Raw genomic sequence first — 13,158 nt, 5'->3', positions numbered from 1 at the left:
CAAATATGTTGCTATCCCATCTTTAACAACTGACTTTAGCAGTTTCCCCACTACCGATGTTAGACTAACTGGTCTGTAATACCCCGTATCTCTCTCGCTCCCTTTTTGAAAAGTGGGGTTAGATTAACTACCCTTAAATCCTCAGGTACTACTCCAGAATCTAAGGAGTTTTGAAAAATTATCACTAATGCATCCACTATTTCTGGGGCTATTTCCTTAAGTACTCTGGGATGCAGCCTATCTGGCCCTGGGGATTTACCAGCCTTTAATCCATTCAATTTACCTAACACTACTTCCCAGCTAACCTGGATTTCACTCAGTTCCTCCATCTCATTTGACCCGCGCCCCCTGCTATTTCCGGCATATTATTTATGTCCTCCTTAGTTAAGACGGAACCAAAGTAGTTATTCAATTGGTCTGCCATGTTCTTGTCCCCCATGATCAATTCACCTGTTTCTGACTGCAAGAGATCTACATTTGCTTTAACTAATCTCTTTCTCTTCACATATCTATAAACACCTTTGCAGTCAGTTTTTATGTTCCCTGCCAGTTTTCTTTCATAACCTATTTTCCCTTTCCTAATTAAGCCCTTTGTCCTCCTCTGCTGGACTCTGAATTTCTCCCAGTCCTCTGGTGGGTTGCTTTTTCTGGTTAATTTGTACGCTTCATCTTTTGTTTTGATACTACCCCTGATTTCCCTTGTTATCCACGGATGCACTACCTTCCCTGATTTATTGATTTGCCAAACTGGGATGAACAAATGTTTTAGTTCATTCATGCAGTCTTTAAATGCCTTCCATTGCATATCCACCGTCAACCCTTTAAGAACCCATTCAATTTGCACTTGAAATGGAATGGAACTGGATGAGTTGTACCTGAACTGGAAAGGAACAAATATTCAAACAAGCAGGTTGGCTCTACTATATGGGTGAGTTTACACTATATAGGGTGATCCACAGAGATCACATGCACTCCCTGTCTATTTCCTTTTCTCATGCTCACCCACCCTCTCTCTTCCTGGACCATGGGCATTATGACTTCACTGCACATCTTATCAAATAAGCTCTCATTCTCCTGGATAGTCCAAAGGTCATCCAGATGCATGTCTTGCTTCCTAACACAAGTCCTTATCAAGCTGTACCTGGAGACAATAACTATAGGTATAATCGTCAGGGTCACCAGCAGTTTTCCTACCTTCCTACGTCCTGATTGAGGAGTATTGAACCAATTTATCTGCCACCACCGCTGTACTCACCCAAGAAAGAAAAAATCAATCACAAGACTCACACACGTGAAGAATTAACGTTACCCTCTTAATTAACTTGCCACCCCCCCCCCCCCGCCCCACACACAGCATTTGCCCCTCCCCCATACACAGTACGAGACCCTCCTCCCAGACACACACAACACTTGCCCGACCCCCCACACCGCATTCATCCCATCTCTCACACAGCACTCGACCCTCCCCCACACACAGTACTTGTCCCTCCCTCTCCCACACACAGGACCTGACCCACCCCACGGCCCCATCTAGCATCTGAAACACCGCCCTTCCCATTAATGCACAATCTTTTATCTATGGTGGGGAAATCAATAACCAGATGACAAAGGTTTAAGGTGACAGGGGTAAATGTATTATAAAAATCCAAGGGACAACCATTTTACGCGGAGAATGTTGGTGTTTCTGGTACGAGCTGCCAGAGGAGGGACAGTAGTTGTGGCAGGTACTATAACAGCATTTGAAAGACACATGGAGGGATACATGAAAAGAAAGGTTTAGAGCCATATGGGTCAAATGTGTGCAAATGAGACGAGCTTAGATGGGGCTATTTGATGAGCATGGACAATGTGGGCTGTCGAGACTGTTTCCATGCTGTATGACTATGACAGATGGATAACTTGCCCCATGTGATGCTGCTAAACAAGGTGAGAGCGCTAGATATTAGAGGGAAGATACTTGCATGGATAGCAGGTGGGTTGAATGGCAGAAGGCCAAGACAGGGAAAAGGGGACTTTGTGTGATAGGCTACTGGTGACTAGTGGTGTTCCGTTAGGGTTGGGGTTGAGGCCGCTACTCTTCTCATAGTTTATCAATGATTTGGATGAGGAAATTGATGGATATTATGGCCGTTTGCAGATGATACAAAGATAGGTGGAGGAGTAGCTAATGTAGAGGAAGTAGTTAAATCAGTAGTAAGGAAGGCAAATGTCATGTTAGCAATTATGTTGAGAGGACTAGAATATAAAAAGCAGGGAAGCAATGCTGAGGATGCCCAGTCAGACTGCATTTGGAGTTTTGTGAACAGTTTTGGTCCACATATCTGAGGAGGGATTTGCGAGCATTGGGGAGAGTCCAGAAGAGATTGATGAGAATGATCCCTAGGAGGAGTGGGTTAACGTATGAGGAGCCTGTGAGGGCTTTGGGCCTGTACTCGTGTGTGTTTAGAAGGATGAGTAGGATTCTCATTGAAACCTACTAAGTAATGAAACGACCACACAGCGTGGATGCCGAGAGGATGTTTCCAGTAGTGGGAGAGTCTAGGACCACAGGACACAGCCTCGGAATAAAAGGACATCATGTTAGAATGATGAGGAGGATATTATTTTGCCAGAGGTTAGTTTATTTGTGGAATTCATTGCCACAGACGACTGGGGAAGCCAAGGCATTGGGTATTTTTAAAGCAGAGATTGAAAGATTATTAATTATCAAGGAAGTCAAATGTTAGGAAGATGGTGGGAGAATGGGGTTCAGATGGACATATGAACCTTGATTGAATTGTGGAATAGAATTGATGGGCAAAATGGCCGAATTCTACTCCTATGACATGAATATAAAAACATGTGAGTATGAAGTATTTTTGTTCTCTTGTACATTGGAGACTGTGATACAGGCCACAATAAAATGAATTAAATCTGCAGTCGGCATCGTGTGGTATTTTCAGGCGGCTGCTGAGAGTGCGGGTGGGTTGGGTACTCTGAAGTTTACAAATTGCCAAAGCACCTGGTGGAGGAACAATGTAAATAAGAAGAGCACCCACATGGTCTGGATCACACTGTGGACACTGGGATCAAACATCTCCTCTCTGACGGTAAGCTTCTTTAACTGTCTGCTTCTTGGATGCAGGTATCGGCTCGGTGACACGTTTCCGTTTCAAATTCAATCGATAATAGACAATAGGTGCAGGAATAGGCCATTCGGCCCTTTGAGCCAGCACCGCCATTCACTGTGATCATGGCTGATCATCCACAATCAATGCCCCGTTCCTGCCTTCTCACTATATCCCTGGGAACTGCTATATTTAAGAGCTCTATCTAACTCGCTCTTGAAAGCATCCATAGAATTGGCCTCCACAGCCTTCTGAGGCAGAATATTCCACAGATTCACAACTATCTAGGTGAAAAGGTTTTCCTCATCTCCAATCTAAATGGCCTACCCCTTATTCCTAAACTGAGGCCCCTGGTTCTGGACTCCTCCAACATCGGGAACATGTTTCCTGCCTCTTGCATGTCCAAAGCGAATGGTATGTTAGTTTTCATAGCTAAAAAGGATTTGAGCATAGGAGCAGCGAGGTTCTACTGCAGTTGTACAGGGTCTTGGTGAGACCACACCTGGAGTATTGCGTACAGTTTTGGTCTCCAAATCTGAGGAAGGACATTATTGCCATAGAGGGAGTGCAGAGAAGGTTCACCAGACTGATTCCTGGGATGTCGGGACTGTCTTATGAAGAAAGACTGGATAGACTTGGTTTATACTCTCTAGAATTTAGGAGATTGAGAGGGGATCTTATAGAAACTTACAAAATTCTTAAGGGGTTGGACAGGCTAGATGCAGGAAGATTGTTCCCGATGTTGGGGAAGTCCAGGACAAGGGGTCACAGCTTAAGTATAAGGGGGAAATCCTTTAAAACCGAGGTGAGAAGAACTTTTTTCACCCTGAATCTCTGGAACTATCGACATATGACAGTCTGCTATCCGCTTTCTTCACTGCCTGCTGTACCTGCATGCTTACTTCAGTGACTGATGAACAAGGACCCCAAGATCCCGTTGTGCTTCCACTTTTCTCAGCTTGACACCGTTCATGTAATACGCTGCCTTTCTGTTTTTGCCACCTAAGTGGATAATCTCACATTTATCCACATTAACCTGCATCTGCCATGCATCTGCCCACTCACCCAACATGACCAAGTCACCCTGCAATCTCATAGCATCCTCCTCACAGTTCAGACGGCCACCCAGCCATGTGTCATCTGCAAATGTGTTAATGTTACTTTTAATCCCTTCATTGGTTTCTCAAGAGAAGCCGAAAGAAAGAAAATGAATGGGATAGACCCATTAATGGGCAGGTTCTTTCTCATTGGTGCATTCGAGCAGACTGCAGTTCACGCCTTACTTCGTTCAAAATCTATTGGTTGTTTGGAGGAAAACATAATTTACTGTGGAAACAGTTATCAAATAATTAACTCTCAGATACGTTAGTGTGTCAGAAGATTTTGGAGAGACCATTCTATGTCCGTAGTGGGTGTTCAGTGGAAGTCCTGGTGTCATCGCTGCAATTGGCCGCTGGGAGAATGCTGCGGTCGTTCTTGAATTTGGTTGTATTGCAGATTTGGAACTGTGAGTTCATTGAGAATGTTGAAAGTATTCGGTGATCAATTAACATGATATTTATTATTATACTCTATATTCCCGTATCTTTATAGCTACATAATTGAACGTTGTGGTGAATGGACTGTGGATAGTAGAAAATGTTTATTCCCTGAATGGAGACACAAGGGCCTGCAGATGCTGCTTTAAGAAAAGATACACAATTTGCTGGAATAACACAGCGGGTCAGGCAGCGTCTCTGGAGAACTTGGATAGATGACATTTCGGGTCGGGACCCTTCTTCAAACTGTTGTTGCCTGATCCACCGAGTCACTACAGCAATTTGTTGCTTATCACTAAATGTTGTGATGAAAAAATAGTGATCTATTAAATTGATGATAAATTTCTGCCACGTGTGAAATTTCCACCTGTCCAGATCAGAGGTTTGGTGTTTTTTAAATGAGAGCACATGAGCAGAGATGAGAAAATATGCCAATTTACTTCAAATTTATGACGGTAGAAGAGGTCTATTCCAGTGTGGTGATTATTTTTTATAAATAATTCATTATTTTCTAATATTTTCTAACTGAGCCATTTGGTAACTAGTTGTTGACTTCTGTCGGAACAGTGTGTGTTTGGATAATGTCGCCAAGATTAACACATTTAACGTCCCATTCCAAATTTGTCAAACAGATTTAAACGTGCAATTTCATCCACGGGAATTTTCTTCGGTCACAGATCAGTCAACCCGCAAGACTCGGGTGTTGTGTACTGCAATTCAGAAAGAGATTATTAATCTGAATTGATCAGTATAGAGCGGTCATTGTTGGGGCAGAGTACATCGGAGTCCGGAGAGTATAAACTCCTTGAGGTGAACAACAGCATCCAAAGCTGCAGCTGTTGCTGACTGAAGCCGCACACAAATTCTTGTCGCTGATAGTGATCAGTTGCAGCTTTTTTTATCCCCCATATAGAAACATAGAAACATAGAAAATAGGTGCAGGAGGAGGCCATTCGGCCCTTCGAGCCAGCACCGCCATTTATTGTCATCATGGCTGATCGTCCCCAATCGATAATCCGCGCCTGCCTTCTCCCCACATTTCACTAGCCGCTAGAGATCTATCTAACTCTCTCTTAAATCCATCTAGTGACTTGGCCTCCACTACCCTCTGTGGCAGGAAATTCCATAAATATCTTAGTGAGCGGAGCAAAATTATGAATTTCAGTTAGTATTGTGTTGTGGGAAATGTTTTATTAATTTTACAACATTAGAACGCATACCGATGCAGAATGAACACTGCTAAAATTAACATTCATTTTGTCAGTGGTCTTAATCACTCACTTGGAAGGATATTGACACCGACATTTCCACACAGTGGTAGAGTTTAATTTGCCTACAATTATCTTCAAATGTGTGACATTATATATTAAACTGAGTTTTCAGTTTGCCCCTATGTGTGTGCGGCGATAAGTAGCAACGCATTTTCTCGGGGCATTTTTGCATTCTCCATTCTGTTTATGTGGAGAATCGCAATTTGTGAGATGTTGCAAATTCACTTCTTCGATTCAGCTTGAACGTTTAGTGCAGATTTCCGTGAGAAAATTCAGCTTGATGTTTTATCTCATTCATGTGTCTCGTGTTAACTGCTCAATGAAAGAGAGAGACAGAGGCACAGAGAGAGACAGAGAGAGGGGGGGAGAGAGAGCGAGAAAGAGAGAGAGAGAGAGAGAGAGAGAGAGGAAAGATGTAGAGCGAGATAAGATCCTATCATCGCTGCTCTCTCTCTCTTCGCTCGCTCTCTCGCGCTCTCCTCTCTCAGCTCGCTCTCTCCTCTTCTCTCTCTCTCTCTCTCTCTCTCTCGTCTCTTCTCTCCTCTCTCTCTCTCTCCCTCCTCTCTCTCTCTTCCTCTCTCTCTCTCTCTCTTCTCTCTCTCCTCTCTCTCTCTCTCTCTCTCTCTTCTCTCTCTCTCTATCTCTCTCTCCTCTCTCTTCTCTTTTCTCTCTCTCTCCTGTATACAACCGACACTTCGGCGGGGCAGCAGCTGCTGAGGAAAGTATAATAGTCCACATTGGGACTGATGGACAGAATTTGTGGAAAGAACAGCAGAGAACAAATCACCTTTGTTTCTCTTTCCACAGGTACTGAGTGTTTCAGAGTTTGACCTCTGTTTTTAAGCTTTTTCCCATTTGCGGCTTTCTAGATAAATTCAGGCATATATTCAGCTGTTGTTTCTCAGTCCCCGTCCACCTCATTGACGATTCTATTTAGTGCCACGTTCAGTCGATCGTATAGTTTCTGAATGTTCACTGTTTTGGTTAAGGTGTATGTTATAAACTCCATCAAAAGGAAATGCACATTGCCTGATCGAGTAGACTTTCGGCAATCTTTACATCTCCTTTCTTTTGAAATCGATTCGCCTATATTGAATTTTCTGCAGAATATTCAGTTGCGTTTGATGAAATACCGATACTTTTTTCAGTTTGCTTCCACTTTCTCCACGTTCTGCATTTTCTATTAACAGCTAACTTCAGTTTGACTGTTTGATATGTCGATCAGAAAATATGTATCTCCGAATGGAGACACGAGGGCCTGCAGATGCTGGTTTACAAAAAAACTCAATTTGTTGTAATAACACATCGTGTCAGGCAGCATCTCTGGAGAACATGGATAGGTGACGTATCAAATCGGCCCCCTTCTTCAAACTGATGCTGCCTGACCCGCTGGGTTACTGCAGCCCTTTATGTCTGTATCTCTAAATGTTGTGATGAAAACATAGGGATCTATTAAAGTGATGAAAAATGTCTTCACGTGTGAAATTTCCACCTGTCCAGATCAGGGCTTTGGGTGTTTTGTAATGTGAGCACAGGAGCAGAGTGGATTTTAAAAATAGGCTAATTCACCTTGACAACGGCTGAATGGAATATTGAACAGTGTTATTTGCTTTCTATAATTAATTAGTTATTTTCTAATGTTTGCTATTTGTGTCCTTGTATAACAGTCCCTCAATTCCGACGGAATAGGCTATATATTTGGATAAGGTCCCCAAGATGAACACATTTAACTTCCCATTCAGCTTTTTGAAAACAGATTTAAACGTGATATTTCGTCCACGGGAATTTTCTTCAGTCACAGATCAGTCAACCCGCAAGACTCGGGTCTTGTGTACTGCAATTCAGAAATAGATTATTAATCTGAATTTATCAGAGGTATAGGGTGGTCACTTTTGGGGCAGAGTACATCGGAGTCCAGAGATTATAACCTCCGTGAGGGTGAACAACAGCATCCAAAGCTGCAGCTGTTGCTGACTGAAGCCGCACACACATTTCTGTCGCTGATAGTGATCAGTTGCAGCTTTTTTTTATCTACCATGTCATACTGTAAACTGAGCATATTTATAAAATGTAGTTAGTATCCTGTTGTTGGAAATGATTTATCAATTTTCTATCATTAAAAGTCATCTTGATGTAGAATGAACACTGTTAAAATTAGCATTAATTTTGTCATTGAACTCTCACTTCGATGGATATTGACGCTGACATTTCCACACAGTGGTCAATGATCTTCAAATGCGTCACATTATATATTAACGGAGTTTTCAGTTTGGCACTATGCGTGTCCGGCTATTAGTAGCAACACATTTATTTCTCGGGGCATTTGTGCATTCTCCATTCTGTTTAGGTGGACAATCGCAGTTAGAGAGATGTTGCAATTTTATTTAAATTGCTTTTCACTTGCTCTATTTTGGTTAAAAGTTCAGTGCAGATTTCCGTCACAAATTTCGCCTTGATATTTTATCTCTTACATATACCTCGTGTTAAATGCATAATGAGGCAGTGAGACGCGCAAACAGAACCTTCGGCGGAGCCGCAGCTTCAGAGGAAAGTAAAACAGTCCACGTTGGGACTGATGTACAGAACTCACCTGTTTTCTCTCTGTTGAGAGTTTCAGAGTTTTACTTCTTTGTTTTGAAGATTTATCTCATTTGATGCTTTATAGATAAATTCAGGCACATATTCAGCTGTTGATTCTCCATTCCCGTCCACCTCATTATACAAATCAAAAAAGAAAAGCAGGACATATTCATCCGTGAATTAACGGCTGAAATTGGGCGCTGGCTAAATCAAACACCAACTTTTCTTCTGATTTTGTCGTTAAGATAACATCACGTCATTGAATATTGTTGGAGCCTGTGTAATTGACACCACGTTGGCATCTAAGTAAATGTGTAGGAAGGAACTGCAGATTCTGGTTTAAACAAGCACCAAGAAAAGACCCCTTGACCACCGAGTGTCAGGCGAGCAGCAAACATCCAATTGCATCATTAATCCTATTTTATTTTTCCTTGTTCTCATCAACTCCCCGACGATACTGCCACTCATGCACATGAGGGAATATTTACAGTGGGTAAATGCCCGGTTTGGAATGTAGGACAAAAACAGAACGCGCGGGGGAAACCCACACAGGCACTAGGAGAACGTGCAAAATCCACACTGACAGCACCCGAGGTCGGCATTGAACTCGGGTCTATGACGCTGCCTGCAGTGGCTCTACTGGTTGGAAGGAGCACGTTATCGGTATCCTCTATTAATTATACTAACGCTGCTTCCACCCAGTTGTAGCGATCTCGGTTCATTCCTTACCACCGGTGCTGTATGACATGCTATTACACTTGCATCTTCCCTGTGACTGTGCGCGTTTGCCCGGGTGCTCGCGTTTCTTCGCGCATCCCAATGATTTGTTGCTAGGTAGTTTAATTACCTACTGTAAATTATCTTGAGTAGAATGGTCAAACGGATGAAAAAAGGGTTGATGGGCCCGAATTAAGGGAAAAAAGGAGAGTGTAAATTAAATCAACGAGACTGTTGTACAGTGCTTGGTATGGAGCCGATGGGCTGAATGGTCTCCTTCTTGTCCTTAGAAGTTTAGAATGGGAACTGTGTTTTATACATGATGTGTAATGGTACTGCTTCCGCGTTCATTAAATACTTGTATAATCGTAATACACTTCTGAGAAACTATGATCCTAATGATTGCCAAATCGTCAGATACGATTGTGCTGTTTATATTATTATTACTTCGAGAGATATAACGCTAAATTAATGAGCCTATTGTGCATGCGATCAAATGTCCACTGCATTGTCCACGGGCTGAGATTGTGCAATCGGTGAAAGGCAAAGAATTGAATAACATTATCTAGATTCACAAATTGAAACGCGGGTTTGAAACTGTGAACGTAAATAGACTTTCCCCACTTCTTGAAAATCGGTTAAAAGAAAATGGCAACTGGCGAGACAGTATCTGTTCCTGGAGCCAAGTCGATAACAGCACTCAGGTGTGGGAGCAAGTCGTGCCCAGTTATTGCTGGACAACGCAGGACACAAACGAACCAACGTGTAACGTTGGAATATCATTCAAGCATTCTCCACAAGCACATCTGAAAATAAGTAGAGTCATTGAGTCGAAAATATTAATATCGCCGCACCTGTATTAAGATACTGGAAAGTAGTATAGAAATCGGGGGCAGAATATCTTCAGTAGTCTGGGATCAGGTCATTTGTCCATCATGTGGTAGACGGTGCTGAACACAGAAAAATATCCTGCAAATCTTTCTGAGGGATTATCAACGTAAATTTTGTTGGAGGGAAAATGAAGAAGTGGCTGTCCGCAGAAAATTAAAATGGCCTGAAGAAGGGTTTCGGCCCGAAACGTCACCGATTTCCTTCACTCCATAGATGCTGTTGCACCCGCTGAGTTTCTCCAGCATTTTTGTGTACCTTCGATCTTCCAGCATCTGCAGTTCCTTCTTGAACAACATTAAAATGATCGAGTTTGGCACACGGGTCAGTTCACTTTGTATCGCCTGTGGAAAGTAAAATTGAAATGAGAATCTGAACTCATGACAGTGTGAACCTCACAGACAGGAGCTATTTCAAGTGGGGGGTTTTAACTGTCATATGCACCGAACAATGAATATAAAGAAAATATTTATTCTAGGGGAACTGTTAATTGCATAATGACGTTCTAAAGGGTCAGCCTGGTGTAGGAAGGATGCCATTAAGATGGAAATAATGCAGTGAAGATTTACAAGAACGTTTTCAGCACTTAAGGAGCGAGCTGTAGAGAGAGATTGGGCAAGCTAGGACTTTATTCCTTGGAGCGCAGGAGACCAAGGGGCGATGGAGGTGCATATAATCATGAGAGCAATAAATAAGGTGAATGGCACAGAGTATTTTAAACCAGCATAGGATAAATTAAAACAACAGAGGCTAAAGGTTTAAGATGAGACGGGAAAGATTTAATAGGATCCAGAGGGGCGTTTTATCTACACACAGGATGGTGGGTAAATGGAACAAGCTGCCAGGGGAGTCAGCTGGGGCAGGTATTTATGGTATTTAATGCATTTAAAATTAATTGATCGGGTACAAGCATTGGAATGTTTTAAAGCGACATGGGCCAAACGTGGGCAAATGGAATTTGCTTAGATGGGACAATCTGGTCGGCATGGACCAAATTTACCACATCGGTAAATTGTGTCCAGATCTCTGTAGATCTAACAATAAATGTCATTGCAAAAGAGACACGATATGAATTGCTGACTGCTGATACTCATTTACAGTAACAGCTAAAAAAGGAGGTGGGAAGGTGAAAGAACTCTCTGTAGCGGTTCGGAACGCTGCCTCTCGGGTTATTGTCGGGACTTTTAAAGTTGATGGTTTCATTAATGAGATGCCCACCTCCCCATGGACCCATTCGCTCCCACATCCCAAGCCCATCACTCCACCCGTCACACAGCCAAATCTCATTCGTTATTTCTCATTTCAGGCCGCCCCGGGGATAGTCAACCGGTCCCATCAGGTAACCTCGCTTAACTTTCACTACGTGTGACTACTGACACTGATTGTTACTGAAGAATAGGGGTGGGGAACCTTTTCATGTTGGAATGCCGCATTAAGGTAGTTGTAATCTAATACGGCCGCATCCAAGAAACATTAGATATACTTCAAAATGCGCATTTTTTGTGAAAATAGCCCTCATAACTTACTAATGTTTTCATTGTGGCCGGCAGTCGGGGAGGATTATTTCGTGAATTTTCTTTTACTCTTAGGTATTTTTAATTTAAGATTAAAGTACAAATAATAAAAGACGAACAAAAACATATTAATAAAAATAAAAGGATTTGTTCTACAAAATTTGGATTCGTTCAAAAGGCCGCACTTAATGGCCAAGAAGGCCACATGCAGCCTTAAGACCGCAGGTTCCCCATCCCTACTGAAGACCTTTAATGCTACTTGCGAGGTGACTGCCGTCTACAGACGAAGTGACGGCCACTAATGTCCCTGAAGCGCGCAGTGAGAGGAGTCGACTCTGCTGACGTGGTTCACGGTTCCAAGCGTGTTCTCACTGCTCATCCCACTGTGGAGACCAAGTCCGGATCTTTCACCTTTGACGTCTATTTCCAGGAATGCCTTCACACCTCTAACACGTTTGGGTTCCATTGCCCGTCACATGAGCTTTGAGTACAGCGGAACACTGACCCGCGCAGCTCATCAGCCGCTCTCCCGAGAATGAAAACGAACCTGCAGCTGAGCTTGGAGACACAAGGGACTGTAGATGCTGGTTTATATTAAAAATCACAGTGCTGGAGTAACTCGGTTGGACATGCAGCATCTCAGGAGAACATGGGTGGGTGTCCGCATAGTTACTCCAGCACTCTGTGTCCACAGCTTACCCGGTCCTCCGGACGGGTACCAGCTTACTGCAGATTGTTGACACTGTCAACAGTTCATTCGACGTCTGCCGCTCCCGTTGATCATTCCGTGGTACATGTGGACTTTGAATGGTTGGAGCTAGGGGTGGCTGGGAGCGCGGTGTGCAGGGCGCCGACTGACCCGCGGCTTAAACCGGCGGCAACGTTTGTTCTTATATTAGCTGATTTTTTTAACAGAAAGTGTGAAGTTGAGGCTGGTGAACGGGAGCAGTCCATGCGCCGGGAGAGTGGAGGTCCACTACAAGGGAAACTGGGGGACTGTGGCTGATTCCAGCTGGGACCTGCAGGACGCGGCGGTGGTGTGTCGGGAGTTGGGCTGCGGCGCCGCGACGGGAGCCCCGGGCGGAGCTCACTTTGGACCGGGGTCCGGACGCATTGAGACGTGGAATGTTGAGTGCACCGGGAACGAGGCCGCTCTGCGGGAGTGTAGATCAGATCCATGGGGGTAGCATTATGACAATCTACACTCCCGGGATGCCGGCGTTATCTGCGAAGGTAAACATCAGCTTTTTCTCTCTTTGCTCCGCAGTTTGGTGATTTCCCGGATGCCCTGGATGTAACTGACTCGGACTGACCGCCCGCGGCGAGTGGTGTGAAATTAAATCCAGTGGTTGTCCGTTTTATTCCTTTCCAATTGGAATCAACTTTCGCTTCTGGATCTCACATTCTGGTTTTAATTAAACAAATACAACCGGGAGCATTAAATACTCTCACCCGGTACAATGACGGGGCCAAGAAACAATCGGCTGGAGGAACTGAGTTGGTGAAGCAGCAACTGTCGGGGACTGGTGGCAAGAGAGGAATA

General features: G+C 43.6%; 1 protein-coding gene across 1 annotated transcript in view; it reads left to right on the top strand.

The window, feature by feature from the left end:
• The window catches only part of LOC116967293 (deleted in malignant brain tumors 1 protein-like), a 42,941-nt gene extending 30,139 nt beyond the window's left edge, over window positions 1-12,802 (top strand). The window contains exon 5 of the mRNA XM_033013793.1: window positions 12,531-12,802. Coding sequence (XP_032869684.1) covers window positions 12,531-12,802 — 272 coding nt within the window. The remainder of the gene's footprint in view (window positions 1-12,530) is intronic.
• The last annotated feature ends 356 nt before the right edge of the window (window positions 12,803-13,158 follow it).

Source organism: Amblyraja radiata, chromosome 39, assembly GCF_010909765.2.
Source record: "Amblyraja radiata isolate CabotCenter1 chromosome 39, sAmbRad1.1.pri, whole genome shotgun sequence".
In the NCBI taxonomy this organism is placed as follows: Eukaryota; Metazoa; Chordata; class Chondrichthyes; order Rajiformes; family Rajidae; genus Amblyraja; species Amblyraja radiata.
The sequence above is the reverse complement of the archived record's forward strand: the minus strand, read 5'-3'. Positions and strand labels throughout refer to the sequence as shown.